Below are 24,498 nucleotides of genomic sequence, written 5' to 3'. Positions count from 1 at the left end.
GTGCACCATTCAATAAATCAGAATTGTTACTTTTTTAACCACCTAATAAATGCCACCGCAAACAGGTGTAGGTGTGGATGGGGCTATTATATCACGATGCTTCGCTCTGTGGTCGATGACAGTCAGCCACCGCGATGGACGATGTTAGCCCAACCCTACTGTCCATTGTGTGCTAAGATGATGTATCATATGATATTGCTTTGTTATGGATTTGTGAGTAGAGACTGTCCTGTGGTCATACAGTAAACCATTCATAGTGTTTTAATCAGATACTGTATGTGTGCATGTTTGTCCCCTGGTTCCTCTGTATTATTGTCTGACTAGCCCCGAGCCCCAGTTGTGTTTGGCTGCATTAGGTATCTGGTTATGCTGAGCTGAGTCTGTGTATGTGTGTGTGTGTTTACAGGCGTCAAGGCCCACTCTAGTGTAACACTCTGAAGAGCTTACAGTGTGTTTTATCAGATGCCAAATGTGCTGTCTTGTCCCGTTATCTCTTCTTAAAACATGGATCAAACAGATCATTCTGTATGTACTGGAGAGCTGACGGTCTTATGTATAATACACCTCCTTTACTGACAGAAGTGTGTGTGTGTGTGTGTGTGTGTGCGTGTGTGTGAGCTGATCAGCAGGCTTTTAAGGTGGCTGAAGGTGAATTGCAGTGTAAGGAAGTGGATTGATGTTTTCCATTTTTGTTATATTGGCACTATTTTTATATCATGTCACAATACTGCTGAGTGCAGTATAAATGCCTTGAACAATATCCGATTTTACTATGAATATCACCGCAGAGCAATTGTTTCATGAAGGACTGTGATTCAATATATATCATAAACATCTCAAACTCAAATTTATTGTCTATATCCGTAAACAAAGCGAAAAAGCAAGTCATCAAGCTATACCTATATGATTTTGATAGTACTGCATGAGAAATGTCTTGTCAGCAGCCACCATCAACAGCCCAATGGATGTAATCTTTTTTTGGTTGACTGTGCAGTAATAAACAAGACAATAATCTATCAAACCGAGGCCCTGTTCAAATCTGGCATTAACATGCATATTGGGTATTCAATCACAAGTGGGCACTTCTCATGACGGTGTGAATGCACCAAAAATGCATTGAAATCTGATTGCTAAGACCACATTGGAGGTGGTCTGGCAAAACATTGCTTAGCAGTGTACGCAAATGTTTCCTAGGCCACACTAAAGGACTGCCTACTGTCATTCACTGTGTAAGCTGTACAATGCACTCATATGCTGGCTTTCCCCACAGCATCATATTTGAATAGAGATATAATATGAGTGCATCAAACATCTTTGGTGATTTGGTTTGCCTGGAACACGCCAAGGAATAGACTCAGCCTGTGTTATTTGAGGTGTGGCGGAACTTTTCCACAATGGGGGTCTACAGTCTAGTAGGTTGCTCTGTGTATTTCGGCAATTTTTTGCATTTTTAAACTTTTTGAATGTATTTCTCAGAAATCACTAAGAGTGAATCTTGTGTTTTGGATACTATTATCATCATATTATTGGTGATGTGTCAGTGTTTTTGTTCCGGAGCTCTGCAAAGACGGTGCCGGTGTAGAGGTCCCTTGAATTCTAGGTTGACAATAACCTTGTAATTTTTAGGTTCATACCGGAATGTATGAATGTGTAGGATATTACAACAGCTTTCTCCTGCCAGATTAATAATGCATTTGGTCTTTGCAAACGAAAATGATCAACATCTTTGTTTCCATATAGAGCCTGGAAGTGAGATCCAATCACAAGTGGTCACTCAAGACACAAGTGGAGACACATTCTAACACTAGGTGTGAACTGACGTACTTAGAGGTGTCCACTTTCACAATCAAAAGAATTACAATGCATATAAGATTCTCGCCCTTGTTGACTGCAATAATAGGTATTTTTATGTGTCAAATTACTAAAAGGAAAAAAAGGAAGTGCTTACAGTGTCAAACCCACAGAGAATAACCGCACAACTTTGCAGCACCCCTCAGCTATGGAGCATCTTTCAACTCATTGTTTTGGTTTCCTTAGAAAAAGTTGGATCATAACTTTAGTCAGGAGCTTAGCTTCATGACAAATTGTACATTTGTTCCTTGCTTGTGTCTTACATTTACAGAATTTTTCACTGGTTGTCTCTTCAGAGGTGCTAGAATCCCTCCATATCCTACTGTCAATCTTCCATTTCCATATCTCAGCCTGCCTTCCACACTTCTGTCTCAATCATTCTGAAGTTATTTCCATTCCCTCCACTTGTCTCTCCTCTGTTTGTTTCGGTTATAATCTCTTAGACAATCAGTTTCAGGACTGTATTGATAATCCTGCATACAGAAAAGTCATTCATCAAAACTCTGGGAATTTCTCACCCGTGGCATCTTGTTCGGTGTTAATGTTTCGGCTGTCGCCACCACCGCCGTGAGCAGTTTCATTATCATTTTCCCTTGACATTTCTGTGAGTCTTTCTGTTCCATTTGTATTTCCGTCTTTTCTGCTGCCAAAACGACTTCATCCTCTCACTGTCCCGCTCTGAAATATCACAGTGAATCCATGGATATTCTTAAGCAACTTTCAGCTCCCAACGTAAATTTGAGCACTCATTCCTTCAGCAGCTGCTTCTGATTCCCCTGGACGGTCTAACAACTCCCTCTGCCATTTGTAGAATCAGTATATGGGTGTTTCATTCTTTCCTGTCAAACAGGCCAAGTAATGTGTCCAATTCATCTCCACCTGTCTTCTTCCTCTTTGTTCGCTGTTTATTCGTTGATAGTGGTGTTTTCCGTCACTGCCATGTCACTTTCTATTCTCACATGGCACAGTATACAATGATAATATTGGCGGGTCTACCATATTAAAATTCTATCATTTCTTTTTTTAAACAAACAAGGTCTTCAATTTCACACAGAAGTAAACAAAAGCCGCAAAAGAAGTAATCAGATATTTTACTTAAGTTAAATAAGTTAAACCACACTGTAAAAATACTCTGTCACAAGTAAAAAAAAATGTGCATTCAAAATCCTACCCATATTAGCATCACATATACTTAACATATCAAAAGTAAAGTAGCCTCATTATGCAGAATGACCCATTTTATAAAAAAACAAGATAAATCACAGGATTATAATTCGTGATGTGTTCATGCCTAAGTAAATGTTGACAAATCACTGTTCTGGCATGGAGTTCAGTAAACGGCCAACTGAACCGGGCTCACTGGCTTTCATACAGTAAATACCTTCATCAGAATAAACTTGCTAATTCCAAGAGTAATGTCATTACATTTGAAAGTGTAATATCTATCAGTGCATCACACTCGCCCACATGACATAAAGTAGCTCCCGGGAGGCTGCAGATCATTGTTGGTGCCGTGGGTGGCTTTTCTCTTATTTAATAAGTGCGTGAGTAAGAACTCACAAGAGTTCAGAGTTCAATCTTTGTCAAAAGCTTTAATGTTGCAGAGGGAGTTTGGTCTCACTTGTGACAGAAATGGCCTAACTGGAAACAAACAGTGAACCGGACACGGACAATTTAAATAGTTATTCAGGGATTTTGTGGGAATTTACATTCAGACTTGATTTACCATAATCAGAAGGAAACAAACATTGCAACACTGCTCCTTCTCTTCCTCATAACAAATGGCGTGGTTGTTTTCCTGCTCCTTCTCTTCCTCATAACAAATGGCGTGGTTGTTTTCCTGCTCCTTCTCTTCCTCATAACAATCTGTGTGGCTGTTTTCCTGCTTCTTCTCTTCCTCATAACAATCTGCGTGGTTGTTTTCCTGCTTCTTTTCTTCCTCATAACAATCTGCGTGGTTGTTTTCCTGCTTCTTCTCTTCCTCATAACAATCTGCGTGGTTGTTTTCCTGCTTCTTTTCTTCCTCATAACAATCGGTGTGGTTGTTTTCCTGCTCCTTCTCTTCCTCATAACAAATGGTGTGGCTGTTTTCCTGCTCCTTCTCTTCCTCATAACAATCTGCATGGTTGTTTTCCTGCTTCTTCTCTTCCTCATAACAATCCGTGTGGTTGTTTTCCTGCTTCTTCTCTTCCTCATAACAATCGGTGTGGTTGTTTTCCTGCTCCTTCTCTTCCTCATAACTATCTGCATGGCTGTTTTCCTGCTCCTTCTCTTCCTCATAACATTCTGCGTGGTTGTTTTCCTGCTTCTTCTCTTCCTCATAACATTCTGCGTGGTTGTTTTCCTGCTTCTTCTCTTCCTCATAACAATCTACGTGGATGTTTTCCTGCTTCTTCTCTTCCTCATAACAATCCGTGTGGTTGTTTTCCTGCTTCTTCTCTTCCTCATAACAATCTGTGTGGTTGTTTTCCTGCTGCTTCTTTTCCTCATAACATTCTGCATGGTTGTTTTCCTGCTCCTTCTCTTCCTCATAACAATCTGCGTGGTTGTTTTCCTGCCTCTTCTCTTCCTCATAACATTCGGTCTGGTTGCTTTCCTGCTCCTTCTCTTCCTCATAACAATCCTTGTGGTTGTTTGCTATTGTGCATGTGCACTACAACATGGTAGCCATGTATATCCATTCTTTAAGCTCTGAAAAACGTAATGCCTTTTTTCCTATCTAACTCTATCCTAAGAGATCACAAATTTACAATTATCCCGTGGTTTCACAGCGACTTTTCCCAACTCTTTTGTTTTACTTTCACGTCTCCATTCCAACATTCCTGAGCACGCAGCCAACATTTAAGTGGGGTGACAACCTGCACTTTGATCATAACCACTCTGCAGTGAATTACAATGAATAAAATGCTGTACTAGCTGACTCATCTGACACTCATGATGTTGTATTTTTCAGTATCTCTTTCTCTTCAGACCCACTAAGAAGTGTCCTTAATAATTACAGTTTATTAGTTCCTCCTCCTTTTGAGCCAATAACGTGATGACTGCAATAAGTTACTGGGGAGCGGCTGAATCAATAGTCTCGTACCCTGTGTGCCCAGTAGTTTTGTTTGTTAACCTTTGTAGAAGAAGACGATATTTCTAAACCATTTCCAGTACTTCCAAGCTCCTGTGATTAAGCATCATGGAATCTCTGTCATTTGATCCTTGAAGTATTGAACTGTGTTGCTTAAAAGAGTCAAATTTAAACAGGAGATTTGTGCAATGGGAAACCGCCTGAGGATATTTTCAGATATGTGAAAGATAAAGTGAGCCAAATAAGGAAAAAAACTCAGATATTTCCCCCTGACGGACCACATAATAGGCAATTAACTTGTGAAATCATCAGGTTGGGGGATGGCTCGATTGTTTGTTCCACTCACAACGAAGGGGAAGCAGCAGCCGAATCCTTTCTTCAGGCATTGTTGTTACAACCTTTTCTTTCTGCCTCTCTGTTAGGCGCCCATGAAAATCTGCTTTTGCCATGAGGTATAAAAATAGCATTGTGATTCTTATGTGTAACAAGATGTGAATAAGAAGAAGGGAAATAAGCGTGAGGTAAGACAAAGGACAATCTAAAGTAGGCTTCTGGACACTGTTCATGACATTGTGAGGTCAACCTACTGACGAATAGAATGATAAGGAATTATGTCATTAACACAACTACTACTGCATGTGATTTACCATATTTATTTATTTTTAGCTGTCTGTTTGGGAATTTTAAATGGCATTCAATTTGGTGTAAAATTATTTGGGACTTAAGACTGACTTTTGACTTACAAAACAATGGCTTTGTCCCTCTAAATCTCATAAAGACAGAGCAGCACACACCATACCAGAAAGGAGAAGTTTTACTGTTAGCAAGCTAAGGCACTTAAAACTTCAGAATTATCCATATTCCACTCAGTTTCAGGATGGCACAGATTTCCTCATTTTAACTACTGATGTCTTCCGTCTATATACGTCTGTATCCACTTTTGTCCTCTTATAAGTTCAGTTTTTTTCATTCATCCGATTGTAAAAACTAAGCTCCGGGTTCTTTAGCCTGTTGGTAGCTCATTTCAGCACACAGCAGCTTTTAGACATTTTTCTGTTGTTTGTTAATAGATGGGATTGTCAAGAAGGCTCATTCATTCAATACAAAGTCAATGAGTGGATTGTTTTCCCTACAGTGGGGACAGGGCTTAAATGCGCTCCATCTCCAAACTTCTTCAATCGGGAATGTCTCCAAAAAATAGTATAAAAAACATTTTTTTTTGCAGATAGGGATGATATCCGACCAGATTTCTAAATGACATTCTGTGACATTGAATGATGTTGTGAATGCTTGTCATTTTCCATCCTTGAAGTCCTGCCCATGACTCTTGGGTCGTGTATATATCTGTATACTTGCCTTGTGTCAACCATAAATCTACGATGTAATATCCACTGCTGCCGTCTCCCTCTTTTTTCTTTCTATCTCTCCCTCCATTTTATCTACATCCCGGGGCATCGGCTTTTGAAGAGATTCAATTTGAAATCCTGTCTTGCATATTTCAGAAGCCCAACCTGTTTTTATACCCTGTGCTCTGTTGTTGCTGGAAAGATGTTTCATTGACATTGCATGGGAGCGCCTGTGGTTATAAGGGTCTGTGTGTATATGCTTGCGTACTGTATGTGTAAGCAGTTTGTTCTTAAATCCTTTAGGGCGTCTATCTTCGTTCAGTCTTAAAATTCAACACGATAACTAAAAGCCTACCCTTTTACAGCAGGAGGCAAGGGACTTGAGTGCGTCGTGTGTTGTTTTGCTGTCTCACGTGCTCACCCTATGACACCGATCTCTGGCCCTCTATAAAAGAGCCTGTATGAGATTTTAACAAGAGATTCTCAGAGGCACACATTGATCGTAGTCCTCTTCAGTCAACTCCCAGTGCTCAGAACGTATGGATTACGTATAAAAAATATAGGATTACAAACTGCCTCGCTTTTATGCCAGGTTTCTTCTCTTCTCTTTGCCTCTTTCTTTGCTAAATAGTGCTATTTATGAGCTGTGTCGTCCCGCCCAAGTGAGCGCAGTATTGATTGGCATCTCCATAACCAATCCATCACTGCAGGATTGATCACATGAGGCGAGCAGAAAGCAGAAAGCGGATGCCACCTAGCATGCATCACTGCATGTCTGCTCAAGGTGAATATCACAGGTTAGAATTAGCCATGTTTAGTATAGTAGCATAGTTACTGCATGCATGTTTTTTAACTATTAAAATACTACTTTGCCATCTAAATTTTTATCTGATCACTATTTTATGATTTTTCTCTCAATGACCTTTCCCCCAGCATGCTTTAAGTCACGCACAAGTGCAGAGGCTTCGACTTCCTGTCCTCGGGGAAAGAAAAGAAAAGTAGAGATACAGTTAACCATGTGACTCATTCAGTGTCTATCTCATGATTTATACATGCCATGGCTATATCTGTTGGCCATTCTACACAAAAGCTTCTTCAGTCAACGTGGCCAAGAACGTGCTGCCGGCTCTCTGGAGATTATACAATATGCAGAAAGCATGTGAAATGCTTCCTTAGCTCCCTTTTGTGGGCCTCATTGTTTGCTTTGAAACAAGATGTTGGATCATATGGGAGCGAGGCTGCTGCAGATGTGTGTGGGTAGCGGATGTATGTTTCTGTTTGACCTTGATCGTGGAAAACAGGGACAAGATATATGCTCTGTTGTTGAAAGGAGGCCCAGATGGATGTAACTGATTCCAGAGAGAAACGGCTTCATGTATTTTATATTTAAGGCCTGTATTCTCTCTCAAAGGTCTGTCCTCTTGTATTGCTATTAAATTGCCATGAAATTATAATGACATTCATGGTGCTCAAAGGATGAAACCTATGGACTACAGATCCCCTGATTCTTCCTGACCTAGAAATATTTGATTTATGACATTTAAAGCTGTACTGGTTTAGTGCTAATTAGCAAATGCCTGCTCAGGAAATACTAAACCGACTATTTGTCTCGTAGTCTTACTCTGAAGTAGCTTACCTTCCAATCAAAAATGTCTTTTCCTTATGTTTCTGTCCTCTAAAATGTCTGACCTTGACTAAACTGAGTTGTATACATGCAAGATTTGTCACTAGAGAGGCGTTTTCTCATTCCTCCACTGTCTGTTTACTTTACTACAACCTGAGAATAAAAAGTATGCCAGGCAAACTAGATTTGGTATGTTACAACTCTACAAGCCAATCGCTGCACAATATGTAGAGGCCGTAAAAGAAGCCTGGAACTTCCAGCAAGGAGAGGACTTGTCTGGACAGAGAGCGAAAACACACTAGCATCGTAACATGTTATGTAAGGTTGTCACACGACCATAACTGTAAACTTTGATAGAAAGTACAAAAACTAGGACACTCTCTCCACTAGTACAAAACAAAAAACATGTATTTTACCACGGTAAAAAGAATTTTAAAGTAAGACAGAGCTTGTGCAGAAAAGAACAATAAACTCATACAAACATGTGCAGCTTTGTGTTGAAAATTTAATTATAGATCATTATCTTTTTTTGCTTCTTTTTTTAACAGCTTCTGTACTTTTGATTCTATCGGAAGCATAATTAACAGAGATCTTGTGATTTTTTTTTTTTACATGTGGTATCGTAAAAGTATGGAAATGTCATTTGGATTAGAGTGTAACAAATTTCAAATTTGTTGATGAAGAAGAGTTCACGATATCCTGACTTTTTGGGACAAGCTTCAAAAATGGTAGCTCCTACAATTCCCATAATGCAGCAGGGATCTTCCATTAGACCTGTTATGCCTTATTTCTCAAATCCTAAACTGATGAACATGGTTATATTCTTTCTATAGGACTTTACAAAGTTGCTCTAGAGCAGCTATTCTCAACCTTGGGGTCGGGACTCTAATTGGGGTCGCGAGATGATTTCTGGGGGTCGCCAAATCATTTTGGAAGTCAGCTCTGTTTCCACTGTGTTAAAGTGTTCATGTGTTAATGTGTTTCAGTCTTTTTGGTCAATTTTGTGTCTTTTTTTGATCATTTTCTGGTCAATTTGTGTATTTTTTTGGTAATTTTGTGTCTTTTGTTGGTCATTTTGTATCTTTTTTCGGTAATTTTGTGTCTTTTTTTGGTCATTTTGTGTCTTTTTTCGATCATTTTGTGTCTTTTTTGGGTTATTTTGTGTCTTTTTTGGTCATTTTGTGTCTTTTTTTGGTCATTTTGTGTCTTTTTTTGGTCATTTAGTTTCTTCTTGGTCATTTTGTGTCTTTTCTGGTCATTTTGAGTCTTTTTTGGTCATTTTGTTTCTTTTTTTGGGTGATCTGAACTGTGCGTGTGAGATACTGTTCAGTGAGCGGGGGTCGCGGACAACATGCATGTTAAATTGGGGGTCGCGACTCAAAAAGGTTGAGAACTACTGCTCTCGAGCAACATGGGACATTATACAGCCAAAAATATATCACTCCTATGAGTAAAATGTGTGGATATTCCCTTTAGCATCCCGTATCTCGGTCTGTTCTGTGGTCATGCTTTCACTCATGCAGAGCTTTGTCTCTGTACCTGTGTCACCCTCACACTCTCCCTCATCCCCTCATTCTGAGTGCAACACTCATATCCACACAGTCATACCACATCTCCCAGTAGACAGCTCTCCTTACTGCCCACACACACACACACACACACACACACACTTCTCCCACTGCAACCCGGACCACTCATACCAACGTGTTATATTATAAAAGTGACAAACAACAAGTGAAAGTCACTGGAGTGTCCAATGCTGAACTGCTGTAAATATGTGTTCACAGGGAGGTTAATGAGGGGTAAGGACATAGATTAATAAAGAAAAAGAGGAAATTAGGTTATGTAGTCTTTATGATCGCCAGCAGTGAAGAAAAATGACTCACTTGACCTTGTGATTAGAGAGAACCAGTCTTTTTGATGCTAATTTAAAGCAGACAGTTTGCATTTTAATAGTTTTTTTCTCCTCGGCTGAGAGCTTCATAAATGAACCGCAATGAAAATGATTTGCAGTACAAAGAGAAATTGTAAAAGTGCTGTTGTATCTGTGTTTTTTTGTGGCTGTTTTTCTTTTACTTTCCACTTTTCCCCTCAGACTTAGATTTGTTCCTTGTTAAGGGGAAATAATGCAGCATTATGAAACTTAGTTGTACTTTGAAACTTTGAACGTTAAAACTCGGTCACAAACTGAATTCTCTGCTGTGCACGTGGCACTACGTCATGTTTTTCCTGCTTTGGAGAAACTGATGAATTTCAAATACACCTGGGTGATGTATTCAGCACTTTTACCCCATATATTACCCTCTGCATGCATCAGAAGAAAGGAATATGCTTATTTATGCAGAAGCTTCTGCTCTCTAGTCTGCCCTTGTGTTATGCCTGATGAACTGATTAATTCTCTGTGAGCAGTATGAAAATACATATATATAGCAGGAAATATAGGAAGCGGGAAAAGGAAGACAAGGCAAATGATTCCTGCTTAGTTTGAAAGATGCATTTTTCGGAGGCAGAAAATAGAAAAAAAGTTTGTTGCCGACAAATAAATCATTCTTATACGCGGGAAAAACATAGAATCCTTGTCAAAGATTGAAAGAAAACTACTTCCTTGAGGAAGAAATCGTATCAGCGAGCAGCTTCTTCAGGGATCTCATTTGCTATGACTTCTGCTGATGTAGTTTTCCTCACATAATGCCCTCTTCAGCAACTCTTTGGCTGCAGTCCACCAGAGGAAAGACCCTTTGAACCCCACTAGTCACACGGCCCGATATCTCATCTCTGCTCCTGCACACCTCCACGGTGATGACTCAGCAAAAGCTGTGCGATCAAGGTTAATGAAAGTCGAAGCAGCCCGCAGCGACCGGGTTCACACTGAAGAAGACATAATCAGTGGACCTCCTGCATAAAGATGGTGGTCTTCCTGTCAGATGCCATCGCCCCTACACACAGTGCAACAGATGCTGGGTGGCTGTAGTCAGCAGCACTGGGGCTCAATATTATCAGTATTTTAGCATCGCTCCCAGTGGAGCCACTCACAGGTTGTTGAATACATTGTGTGATTCACTGCGAAACAGTGAAACTGGACACATCTGTCTCTTTAACCAGCTTTTTTTTCTTTTTTTTTTTACTACTGAATACATTAAATCACCTTTCTTAACAAGAAGTTAGGGTTGTAATATTTTCTTGGTAACACTTTACAATAACCCTCATTTATAAATGGTAAACAGATAGTTTATTAATGTTTAATCATCATTTATAAACCGTATATAGGCCTTTTAGAATGGTAAATACATAATTTATTAATGTTTAGCTAACTAAATAATTTATAAATGACAAATAGATGGTATATTAATGTAAGTTTATAGTTACTTTACCATTAAAAATTATAATTAATAGTTTATTAATAGTTTTAGTTGCACTCATTTTAACATTTTTAACAGCATATTAAGTATGTTAATGATTTTTAAATGATTCATATACCTTTGAGAAATTGGTTGAAAACATTTATTAAATATGTATAGCACTTTGTAAATGGTTAATAATTGTTTATAAACCATCTATAAACATCACTTAGTTGGTTATTGTAAAGTGTTACCATTTTCTTTTCTATATATGGGCTCTTCTAAACGTAAACCGTGATTCTTTTTATTATTCGCCCCTATATTTAAAAGGAATAGTTAGACATTTTGAGGAATATGCTCAGTCGTTTATGACTCAGTCTGACCAATTACAGAAGTGCCTAAAACCTGTATTATTTCTATTGGCCAGCTGGGGGAGACTCTACACTGAAAAAAGAACCAACTTAATTGAATTGTTTCATTTGGTAACACCTAAATGAATTAAGTTCTTTCAAATTAATTTAAAATCAGTTGTGTTAATCTAACTTATTAAATTAATTTGAAAGAACTTAATTCATTTAGGTGATGCCAAATGAAGCAGTTCAATTAAGTTGGTTCAACTATTTTCTTTTTTCAGTGTACTGGTTGCAAAAACAAGTCATATTGTGTAGAAGTTTATGAGAAAATGACCCAAATTCTCACTTGATTTATTACCTCAGTAATTCTTTTCCTGATGAGTTTATGGTCTCAATCACTAGCTTCAAGTCTTTTAATACAGCATGATGTTCACTTTGTAAATGATGGTGCCATTTAGAGTAAAATAGAGGATAAAGCACTGGGTGGGGCTACTTTGTGATTGACAGTTCACTACCCTGGTTACCCATCAGTCAGGATATGACAGCATGTGCATTTAAATAGCTGCTTACTTATTTATTTATTTTTAATCAAATTATGAAAGTGACTTTGCACTGCTTAGCTTAGAGCAATGTGCCATAAGGTTGCAGGTACAAGTGGGTGTGCACAGAATTCTCAGGTTCTCCCTCAGATCCAGTCTTTGTCAAGGTTGGCTCCATAAATCAAAACGGCGACAGCCAAAATGCCAAACTCAACTTACAAACTGTAGTATTAGTAGTAGTAGCCAATGGGTGCAACATGGTGGCTATGCCCTCTTTTATACCGTCCATATTTTTACATTGTAGTATTTGTGCTTTTATTGAATCAAATAATATTTCTTCTGCCACTGAACAAAGGAACTGTGCTTATGCAAGCACACATAGAAAGCAGATTAAAAACTGAATGGGAGAAAACACTATATTCACACATTCAGCATAAATATAGGACTCTCTATATGCCTGCATTGCTGCAAAATGACACGCAGTTGCCAAGTCTGCACATATGGAAATTGCATGCAGCCAGAAGCAGAATAAAGCCGATACTCTCATGCATCCAAATCAATGTTGTATTGTAAGCTATTGCCCAGGACATACACTTAAAAAAAACAAACACACAGCACACCTGAAGCCACATCAGACTACATTACCAGCCAGTTAGAGAGAGCAGGAGACATCAGCAGGCTCCATAATTATATTCTGGATGAAACGCATGGAGGCTGCTGCTCTCATCCGTCTTCAACACTGACGTATGGGAAGATGAGAGGAGAGAGAGAGAGGCAGCATGCAGGGCTCGGCTCTACCCTGTCAGTCACCATGACACCTGGAACCGCTCAATCTCCTTACCTGGTGGAGGACAGAGTGGCAGGAAGGCTGTGTGAGTGTGTGTGTGTGTGTGTATTAGAGGGACCGTTGGACAGAGAGGATGACAGGAAGCTTGACAAAATGGATGAAAGGAATGAGGATGAGAAAAGTTGATAGGCGGCGAGGGAGTGACAGACTTAGAGGTTGGAGGAAAGTGAAACCGTCGAAGTTGTTTACATTAACTTTACATAAACATACACACATGCATATATTATGTTATCAGTCATTTTAAATGCTGATTTTTTTTCTCTCCACAAATTATCCCCTTTGAACACCTTATCCACAGTGTGTGTGTAACTTTTTCTTCTTTTTTTTTTTGCTTCCCTTATCAGTATTTGACTTAAATCCAGCCGCACGTAGCCCATTGGTTGTCAGATTAGCTCTCACCAGTACAAGTGCTCCTGGAAAAATGCAAATTGGAACATTTAGATTCACAACAATGAGCGGAAACATTGTGAGCAACAAAACGACTCCCCTCCTCAAAGAAGTCGTCTGTTTTTCCAGGCAGGTCTATTTTTTGGCATGAGGGGGGAAGAAAGAAAAAAAAAGCTCACCTGCAAGCTGAGTGTCGGAGCAGCAGACTTTATTTCTCTATTCATTATTCATTACTCATACAAGCTCTATTTTAGAAGTTGCAGATCCAGCCATATCCCCGCTAAAGATACTTTCTCCTCAAGCTTATGTGCTGCCATGTGTGATGAAAATGAGAAGTGAGCCTCCTGTGCAGGAAAAGGAAGCAGAAGGGATTTTGCTGCACACAAATCTGTTTGAGTCTTTTTTTAAGATTTGAGGCTGCATGCGCACAAGACACACTCTGGACCAGAACGGGAAATAAGATACACAGTATAGACTGATGCACATTATTATTAATACACACATTTATATAAGACAGCTTGCCACAAATATACAAATACATTAGGTGGCTATGTAGAGGTTACATTTCTTCCCAACTCTTCACTTGTCTCTGCAACTTCTACAAAAACCCAGATTTCTGTTTAGACTGAAAGTTTGTCGTTTCTCTGAATCCTCCTCTCCCTCTGGGGAGAATCATGCTGATATTTTTCTGCAGCACTCTGCATATGGCAGCCTGAGTGTCCTGATTTTATGCTCAATGACTCCGGTCTTATCACCGTATCCAACAGCAGGGGGAAAAAGTCTTATCTTAATCTGGGTAATAACATGCCTAGCTGTTATCACACTGTCAACTAGTGTGTAAACCTGGCTCCGATTCAAAAGGATACGTCAGGAAAACCTGATACTTAGCGTTGCCCTTATGAAATGTCTGTAGAAGGTGACAATGCTTAAGAGGATACTTGTCTGAAAGTTTGTGCATATTGCAGCATTTTATTCTAGCAGAATGACTCCAGTAATGGCAATGTCGTCCAGTCGGTCCAACACAACAACCCTATCTCTAAAAAATTACATTTCCATGCAACAAAAGTGGATTCTCAATTACGTTTCGAGGGAAACTCAGTTTCTTCTAACCTGTAAACCAGATGAATCTCACAAGCTCATTTGTATTTGCTCTGTCTGGTCACACTACCATTCAGACTAAATTTAACTGGCTACGGTCCAGGTTGGGTCAATCAGCGGCTATGTTTGGATGAGTACAACACACAAAACTCAGATCATACTATAAATCAGGCAGCACTGATCAAATATGACTCAATATTCTGTTACTGTGTTGTCTTTTTCTTGCCTCAAATGGTTTCAGAAACACATTTTAGTGTACCGTTTCCATGTAATTTGAGAAAGACACAGACCAAGCACTGCCCCAACTTGTGAATAAGTTGATGCCAGGCTAATTTTCTCCTGGATTGCGGTTGCGGTTTTAAGGACATGGTTAATGTTGTGAATGCAAACAAAACTGTGGTAGAATTTGGGATTCATTATATTAATTCTGGACGTCATGCAAGGGTCAGAATATGGTTAATTAATATAATTAATCCCAGAATTCTACCACAAAAACTACTTGGTTAGGTTTAAGAAAAGATTTGAGTTAGCAAAATAAGTCAGTGTTGGTTTCACATGGGACATGCTTTGACTAGAAATATGTGAAATGAAATAAGAGAAAAATGTGGGCTTTGTTGGATGGAAATGTAAATTTTAGGACACCAGACAGCTCATCATCTGACGTTAACAGTCAGTACCCTTAAAAGTTGAGCCTGACCGATATGGTTTTTTTGAGACCAATGCAGATACTGATTTTAGAGAGGGAAAATTAATTGATAACTGATACAGTAGTCGATATAGTAATCTTTTGAGCTGAAAATAGACCCTTTTATGTGGAATGTCCACTGGTTTTTCACCACTTCCTCAAACATAAAACTTTATTGAATAATGTTTAACATTGTTATACATCATACAAGCATGCATGACATCATCAGCCAATTCTATAAATGAAAATAAAGATGATAGGAATAAAGCTAAATAAACTGTTAACAATTTAAAGAAAAAGATAGCGAACACCATTTCTAAATAATGAGACGCAACATTTTCTATATTATATGTTGTGTAAAAAAGTTTCTTATATTTGCAGATATTGGATAGTTTATAGGCCAATACATATATGCCTTTGATAGGCCAATATCAGTCAATATTATCTGTCAACTGATATATTTGTCAGGCTCTACTAAAAAAGTGCTGAGTTCTGTATCCAACCAAAATGGATTGCCAACATAAACGACCTTGTCAGTATGACTTTGGCAATCCCTTAACTTCATAGCACCATCATCAGCTCAGAATTTCAATACCTGACAAACTAATCACATTCCCATTAGCCTCAAATGTGCTTTGTGATTATTTCTAATTATCAACCATCAGCATCCTGACATGCTAAACAGTTCTCATATATTGTAGCTTCGCTGTCTGACTCCAGCTTTCACAGGAGATTTGCCTTATCGAAATCATACTATGCTTTTTTTTCATATCTTAGGTAATTTAACAAGAAAATGAGGCATGCCAGAATACAAAAAAGAGCCTCTATTGCACAGCCAGACTTATATTTAATGCATGTACAACATCATCTGCATAGAAACAACAAGCAAGTGTTGTCAGAGACCAGTAGGAAAGATTAAAGTCAGTGCTATCACGATTCACTGGGAGAAAAGACATTGAAAGACAGACAGAAGTGGCTGACCCATCTTTTTCCACACGGAAACTGCAACACAGAAGAAAGGGGGCGTATAAAAAGAAGAGGGTCTTCAGAAACAGATCAAACCACAACACAGCGCACAGATTCCCACCTCCCCTCTGTGTTGCACGTTCTTGTTTTATTACACCATGAAAAGCCACCTCCCACACTAACACATACACGAGCACACATACAGTCTGAAAGGCGTTGAGACATTTGTATTAGCTGCATGACTGTCCCCATGTTTGTGTGTGTGTGTGTTGGGTGTGTGTCACTACTGGCTGTCAACCTTCTTGTTTTTTCACATTTTCTCTTCTGAAGATTTTTTTGCTGAAATAAATAATCGCTCTTGATCTTTTTTGTCACTCTTGTACACTGTGGTTTTGTCAGCTGTTCTGTGCTGTACATTTTTACCTTGTTTCATTGTCTGTCAGTGTCTAGACAGACAAGAGAAGCAGACAGAACAGAGCAGGTAGACAGATGAACTGGCCCTGCACACAGTTGGTAGCAGAGTGAGAGAGATCATGCTTAAAAAAAAAAAAAAAAGGGTCAACTTCATACCACTAACCCAGGCAGCCTGGAGAAGAGGTCAGAGCTCACCACGGATGCAGCAGCAACCTCACTCTGCGTTTTCTCCTCCTTTCTGCAGCGATGACCTTTCTCCAGACTCGTCTATTGGGAAGGAAGGGAAGGGAGGAGAGGGGGAGCTGCAGAGTGAGGTCGAGTCACAACCACAACCACAACCACAGCCCGAGCAACAGCAGCAAGAGCCACAGACTCAACCATCACAGCCAGAGCCCCAGCCGGAGCCCCAACCACAGACTCAGACTCAGCCCCAACCCGAAACCAAACCTCAGCCAGAACCTGAACCCAAACCCGAGCCTGTGTCTGCGCCGGAGCCCGAACCTCAGCCTGAGCCTCAGCCAAAGCCTCAGCCCCAACAAGTCGAGGCTCCGAGCGAGGAGGCGGCGGCACAGGACGTCCCAGAAGCCCCGTCACCTTGCAGAGAGGAGCAGATTGTGGTGGAGCAAGAGAAGGAAACGTTGGAAGAAGTTGTGGAGGCAAAGAGAAAGCAAGACGGAGAGGAGGAGGCGGCACAGGCCGAGCGGCGTGACGTCGAGGCTGCACAGGAAGAAGAAGAGGAGGAGGAAGGGGGAGGAGCAAAAGGAGGTGGGGCAGGGAGGAGAGCCAGCCTGCACCACACGGCCTCGCCCTTGAGGGTGCAGCGCAACGGGGCCGGCTCGCACTCCGCCACTTCCGACTATGAGCTCTCGCTTGACCTCAAAAATAAGCAGGTAGGGTTGTGTTGGGGATGGGTGGTGTGTTGTTGGGTGAGCAGGTACAGTAACTTGGCTTGTGTGTTTTGTGCGTCTTGTGGTCTGACATGTTTGTAATGTTTCTGTCTGCGGAGGAGGACTTCTGGTTTGGGGGAGAAGCTGGTGTTTGATGAGGTTTTTGTTTTTTGTCGTATTGATCCCTGATTGGCACTCCTAGACTTTTCCAAAGTGGATCAACTAATAATGAGCTTCCTTTTCTTCATTATCATAAACCATCATTGCCATGTCATTCCATCAACATCTTCACACGGTTTCGTCTGTCACCAAATTCGGATTGTAAATGTGTGTTTCCTGAAAGTACTACATAATTTGTCCCTGCTGTGTTGTCATTTACTGAAATCTTTTATAGGGTTTTATACACTGTATTATCTTGCAAACAATGCATACATACACATGCACACATCAGGGTAAAATAAAGACAATGTGCAAACAAGTTGCGTTTGTATCTGCATGAATGAAAAGCCTTTTAATTTGTCTTTCCTCTGCTGCTTTATGAGATCCTCTGGATGATGAAAAGCTCCCATTTCCATGGAGAACAAAAGCATGCGACTGTTATCTGTTCTCATCTTATTACAGCCAGTGAAACCGATTTTGTCTGAAACCGATGTGTCTATGAACTGTGACTGTGTTTAAACATGCATTTCCATGTTCTCATGTTTGTGTTCTTATCATGCCGTTCATCAGGGGGCTTGGAAATCATTACATAATCATCTCCATTTCAAGAACCATCAAACATTCGCCATCCGTTTCCATTATCATCCATCTAACCAACATTCTTCAGTCCATGGATCTTCAACCAGGTAAGGCAGCAGAGTTTGGGACTAACTTGTGGGGCTCCCTGTGTGCTCCTGATCAGTTTTCTTCAACTTCATTACAGCTCACTCTTATAAATTGATTACTAGTTTATCGATTTTGCAGTAGAGATTCAGTTAACTCGCCACAAAGAGGACCACACAGTAGAGGCTGACATTTTCCGTGGGCCATTGAATTCCTTTGGGAGTCAATTTTAGTATTTTTCACAGGACTGGGATGGGAAAATATAAAGAAACAGACTCCTGTTAGTAACAGGGACCAAGCAGCTTCCCCATGGCCAATGTGGGACCTCTGGCCGATGTGTTTTTTGTGTTTTTTATGTTTTTTGCGATACAGGATTTTTGAATTTTGTTTCAGGACAGGAGTAAAAACCCACTCCTGTGTCATCCACTACTACACAGCCTGAGAAAACATTTGTGTAATGTCTTCTGTGTCTATGAAAGGGAGATTTACAGAGTTAGAAGAAATATCTGTAGTTTTGCCATAATGATGTCATCAGGGCTATGTTTGGGCTTTAGACCTGACATTTTTAGCAGACTATTTGCATTTAAAACTGGAGGTGTGGGCTTTGAAAGGATGTTGGCAGTTAGGATAGAGAAAGCATCTAATGGAATGCTGTTTTGTTGCATTATGGGAAATGTAGGAGCCTCCGCTGCTTAAATTTTTATGACTTTTCTTAAATTTTTTCAGTCAGAAATGCAAAGGTTTTGCATTTCATTCTCGACTGGACGGATTGGATAATTTCTCTGTTTTTATAACATTCAAAATAATTACCTTAAGATTACAGGTTGTTGGTAGTAGAGCACGACAGATATGAAAGTTAGAGATAGATGCCAATTTTAAAGGGGAAAAATTTGCTCATTACTGAAATTGCTGTTGGCAGATTTTGCACTATGACTATGTAAAGGTACTCAGAAGGCTGCTTCTTAAATAAATAACTCTAGGAAAGAATATTTAACATTATATATATTACACATACACTGTATCACAATTTCAACCAATTCTAGAAATGAAAACTGAGAAAATAAAGACTAAATAAAACTAAAATAAATAGCGAAATAAACATCAGTACTGTATGTTCTGTAGCAGTGAATTGCTGACCATTTAAATAATAGAATAAAAAATGAGTAGCCAACCTCATTTCTTAGTCACCCCCAAGTGTTGTTATTTGCATCATATATTCTGTAAAAAAAAAAAAAAACATATCAGACAGAATACATGCCCATAGTGATAGATAATGATGGTCTAAGATAGGCTGATAAACTCTAGTCGGTTGGACAAACCATGATGTTTAAACAGCTGTGGACATTTGCGTTGGTAATTTTACCCTATTTTCTGACAATTAATTGAATAAACAGTTATTGCCAGACTAATGGAAATATTCCTTAATTACAGCCCTAGACATAACAATTGCACATCTTGCATGTTTTTCGGACAATTTTACAGTGTTCATGTTTATTAATTGGTTTCCTAATGAGCCACAAATGTTTCTGACCTCCCTCCCTGAAGTCTTGACTTCCATTACTGTCACTGTAATGGTGGTGTGGCACCACCAGCCACACTTCATCAACAATCCAGATCAATAGGTAAACATAGTAGCCCTGGTGTTAAGTGTTTCTCAGCCTCAGGGCACCATCCACAGACTGTGAAGATAAATCCATTCACAGGTGACACTGCCAGTGCCATTTGGATTGTGTTTGTCTGCGTCAATATTTGTTTAAACTCAGTTGGAGAGAAGATAACATACAAAATTACAAGATGAGCTAGTGGAGCATTATGGAGGATGTTTACTAGAATCCATCTTCCAAGCCACTGGATGTACTTCAGTGAGATGCAAGCTTTATTCAGCTGTATTTCTACCCAGTTTTTACTTTATTCTCTCACGCATCACTTCCCTGTACAATACTAAAGGTTCTTTTAACCTCAGCTCTGAACTCGTACTTTCCTCTCACCTCCATTCTCACTCTTTTAATCTCACATCTCAAAGTCTCCCTCTATCTCCCTGTCAACAATGCTGGAGATACGCGATCAGCTAGATTGATCTCCTGTCTGTATGGCTGGGGGTGCAGGGGGTTGATGCATCTGCAGATCAATGTCAGGGTAATTGGATCTGCAGGGCAATACCTTGATTGCAGGGGAGGAATCTCATGACGAAGTATTTGAGCGTAAACTCCTGAGCGCTGAACCTCGAGTTCAACCTTTTGTTTTGTTTTTCAAACTGGTTTAAATTTAGAGTCTTTTAATTATGCCTCAAGTTATTTTTATGCCATGGGCAGTTTTGCACATTACAATAATTTGCATTTGTAAATTTTCTTCTTCCTCCTTTTTTTTTTAAGTAAGTGTACAAGTGTACATCCTTGCCCGATACAATAACCAGGAATAAAGCACATATTTCATTGTTTACAAAAGAAAAGAAAATAGCTGGGGTAGTTACTATTCAAATATGACCTATTATTATATAATATATAAGTGTCCAAAATTGTATTAAATGTTAATCAGGAAGTTATTCAAAAATAGTCCCACAAAAGCGCAGCACAATTGAATGAACAGTCTCTGGGGAGCTAGAACAAAAGGTGCAATTCATATTAATATCATTCTTTGTCTCTGTAAGTGAACATTCAAGAGTTTGTTTAATCTCTGATTTGAGATGTCACTCCTCCTTATATCATCATATCGATGAATTTTATAAAAAGGACAATTTGATAGTTGGCTATATCTGTATGTTTTCTGATCTAGAAGTGCAACAATTGTGTACTAAAACTGCTAAATATATCAAAGTTCAGACAAAAATCCCAGTCCATATTTCATGTGAATTTGGTTTGAATTGAAAACAATAACTTGAGCAAAAAAAATGTGCATACCCTGTATGAATGTGCTTCATAAACATGCAGAGACGAGTAAAAAGAAGAGAGACTTTAGGTGAATTACAGAACTAAGCAGACTAAGCGATCGTTCAACTACATAGAAACAAGGCTGAGAAAAGGCCCCTTACATTCGCAAAAGTTAGCTGCTTGTTAGCCGAATCAGAGTTAGCTCGCTGAGTTTCCAAGTAACAAGTTGCTTGCTATGTATGCTGTATAATGTGGTCAATGCATCTGTGGCTAGCTAGCTAGTTAGCTAACTAACGTACAGTGGGTACATTGGCTGAGTTGGGAAAATAAACAATGGTCCAGTGGTCAAATTCACCCAAATTTATAAAACAATAAACGTGCTAGCTATTAATTCCACCAGTAATCTGACTAACTAGACTACAGCTTGTAGCATCAGAAGGAAAAGATAAGGAAGAAAAGTGAGAGGGAGCTTGTTAATACTCTGCAAAGGTCAAACACGGCAAAATTAGCACTCCATAAACACACTACCACAGTTCAATACTTGTTACTCTTAACATCAACTAGATCAGCTATTCTCAACCTTGGGGTCGGGACCCCAATTGGGGTCGCGAGATGATTTCTGGGGGTCGCCAAATCATTTTGGAAGTCAGCTCTGTCTCCACTGTGTTAAAGTGTTTTAGTCTTTTTGGTCACTTAATGTCTTTTTTTGGTCATTTTGTGTCTTTTTTTTGGTCATTTTGGGTCTATTTAGGTCATTTTGTGTCTTTTTTTTTATCATTTTGTGGTCAATTTGTGTCTTTTTTGGTTATTTTGTGTCTTTTTTTATCATTTTGTGGTCAATTTGTGTCTTTTTTGGTCATTTTGTTTCCTTTTTTTGGTCATTTTGTTTATTTTTTGGGTGATCTGAACTGTGCGTGTGAGATTGTGTTCAGTGAGTGGGGGTCACGGACAACATGCATGTTAAATTGGGGGTCGCGACTCAAAAAGGTTGAGAACTACTGAACTAGATAGTTAAAGTGACAAAACTAAACATGATCTTACAATAGATACACTCAATTCCTCTGAAATTCCTTTTTTTTTTTAAGTGTTTCTCTGACTCATTTGCTATGTGCATTTTATTTGCTCGGAGTCTATTTAAGCTTTCGCAGCCAAAGCCTTGGTTTGTATAGCACTAGCAAATTTACTTATAAGTTGTCCATCAAACAGAGAGATGTTGGGAAAGTAAGTAAAGCAGGTTCAGTCTTTGCTGACTGCAAAGGCTTTTGTTTTACGAGTTGATAAAGTGATAGGTGATGAGAGCTGACTTTTAACGACTGCTGCTGCTCCTTAATTGCTGCTAATCTCCGCTTGAGTAATTGAGGTGTCCATGACAAATGACAAAAGGCATTTATCTCCATAAAGTGAAACATTTAACAGTGGAAAGTTACATTTAATGGCTTATACACATAATTACACTTAAATATGCAAGTGACATGCAAGAAATATCAAACCAGGGCCAGTTCAGTGTGTTTAGTAGCTTGTTTTAAAATCTGCTGATGCAAAAATGTGATGACATTGTTCAATAGGTTGCTACTAATGAGACTCTGGTTTTTGTTTTTTTGTCAGAGAGGGTCAAAGTAATCTTTGTTTTCCATTCGCTGCTTTTTTCTGCATCAGAGCTGCTGACGTGTTTCAGCAACTGACTTTGGTCAAGGATGCCTCAGCTTAACCACCATCCTCTGATGACATCAAGTCTTTTATTGTCATCCTCATTTTGTAATACAGTCAGCATTACTTGTGTCCCAGTTTTGGTGTTATATAATCATCTCATTAATCATGCAGATGTTTCTGTGCTGTAAGACAGTGTGCATGAGCATGAGGGCTAATAATTGTGGCTTTGCATTTGCCCCTTATTTCTGCAGGATCTGATAATCTGCTGTTTCACTTATGCACATCTCTCTTTTCCTGCACATTTAAGAGACTTGGGAATTTTTGGTAGTTGTAGCTTATCTAAAATTGTTGCTGTCATGCAAATACATGTCAGAGTGAGTTTTTAAATGGCTAATGCAGCTGAGGGCGTACAGTGTATAATTTCAACAGAACAGAAACACTGTCATGTTCCTGTGGTATTGATTTGTCTTTTAAAGGACATTTTGAAACAATGCTTATTAGCTGTCTTGCCAAAAGTAGGATAAAAATCAATACCACTAAGCTAAATATGAAGCGACAGCCAGGAGATGGTTAGCTTAGCTTAAGTGTTGCCTGTAATATTTGTGAAAGTGGTGGGAGCTATGGTTTGGAAAAGTGAAGGCTCCTTTCCCTCCTTTTTTTCTTTATACTTATGTTTGTATATATCATTTAAATGGGCAATTAACAAAATGCTAAATGCTAAATAAATAAATGACAGTAGTATCAATCTTCTCATCTAACTCTTGGTGTAAAAAGCAAAAAATAATATTTTCAAAAATGTTGAGAAATTCCTCTCCATTGGTAGTAAACTGTCCTACATTTACTGAATGGGGTCAAACTTAATGCTGCCAAAAAAAAACAAAAAAACAAAACAAATTTCGTGCGTTAATGGGGTTCTCTTGATAATTTGAGTTAATGTCACAGATGTGTGAGAAAATGTGTTTGTTGTTCTGTTTCAACGTTGCTAAAAAGGAAGGTTTTTACAGCAGACATGCTATGCCAGATCATTTTTAGGAGAGTTTATAATCTTTCATAATGCTCCAAAACAAGAAGAGGGACAATAATCATGCCACATGACTCTTAATAGCCAAATCTGTCTATGTACTATAAAAACACACACTGTGTGTTGTACTATGTGTTGTGTTGACCTTTTGTTTTCAGACACATTTCCATTTAAAGCACAAACATTTTCAGACTAAAACACATTCCCTTTCCAGAGCCTGTGGGTATTAATATTTCAGAGAAAGTCCAATATTTCTAGCCAAGACAGCCACCATCACTATCTGATGCCCAAAAATCTGCCTTTGCTCCTCCAACCCACATTACAGCCCATATTTATATTCCTATGCTCCTATTTTCTAAAACCTATATTACTTTAGAGGTATTAAAGATCTTTGCTCCTTTCTATGTCCTTGATCTTAAATATTTTTGTCACCTCCATCCATCCTTTGTATAAGAATGACACCTTTTCTCTCAGTGCTATCTTGCAGTGTCGTACCACTCTGCACTGGTTTGTTTTCCACCTTTTTTCCCCGTCGTTCAAAGGGGAACATGAGGTCAGCATGGTGCTGATCTGCCTGTCAAAATCGATTTAGAGCCCCTGGTGGAACAGAGCAGTGCCATCCCCGTTCTCTCAAACCACTGCATCTCCGGAATAATCTCTCTCCATCAGCGCTTAGTGAAGTGATCAGAGGTAGAACTGACAGTCGGCTAATGGGGGGGATTTTCACTAG

The 24,498-nt window shown here is 39.2% G+C and overlaps 1 protein-coding gene and 1 long non-coding RNA gene across 4 annotated transcripts in view; one reads left to right on the top strand and one right to left on the bottom strand.

Annotated features, from left to right (window-relative positions):
- iqsec3a (IQ motif and Sec7 domain ArfGEF 3a) overlaps positions 1–24,498 on the top strand; it is a 145,954-nt gene that overhangs the window by 51,997 nt on the left and 69,459 nt on the right. The window contains exon 3 of one of the 3 annotated variants that reach the window (XM_059325529.1): positions 16,766–17,411. The exons of 1 other annotated variant lie outside the window; for it this stretch is intronic. In XM_059325529.1, coding sequence (XP_059181512.1) covers positions 16,766–17,411 — 646 coding nt within the window. Of the gene's footprint in view, positions 1–16,765; positions 17,412–24,498 lie in introns of those variants that run through there. One more of the 3 variants, XM_059325531.1, reaches the window with a different exon arrangement.
- The window catches only part of LOC131960358 (uncharacterized), a 134,171-nt gene that overhangs the window by 85,266 nt on the left and 24,407 nt on the right, over positions 1–24,498 (bottom strand). The gene's annotated exons all lie outside the window — the stretch shown is intronic.

The sequence above is a fragment of the Centropristis striata genome, chromosome 22 (genome assembly GCF_030273125.1).
Source record: "Centropristis striata isolate RG_2023a ecotype Rhode Island chromosome 22, C.striata_1.0, whole genome shotgun sequence".
Classification (NCBI taxonomy): domain Eukaryota; kingdom Metazoa; phylum Chordata; class Actinopteri; order Perciformes; family Serranidae; genus Centropristis; species Centropristis striata.
Note: the sequence above shows the minus strand (reverse complement) of the source record. Positions and strands in the feature narration are given on the sequence as shown.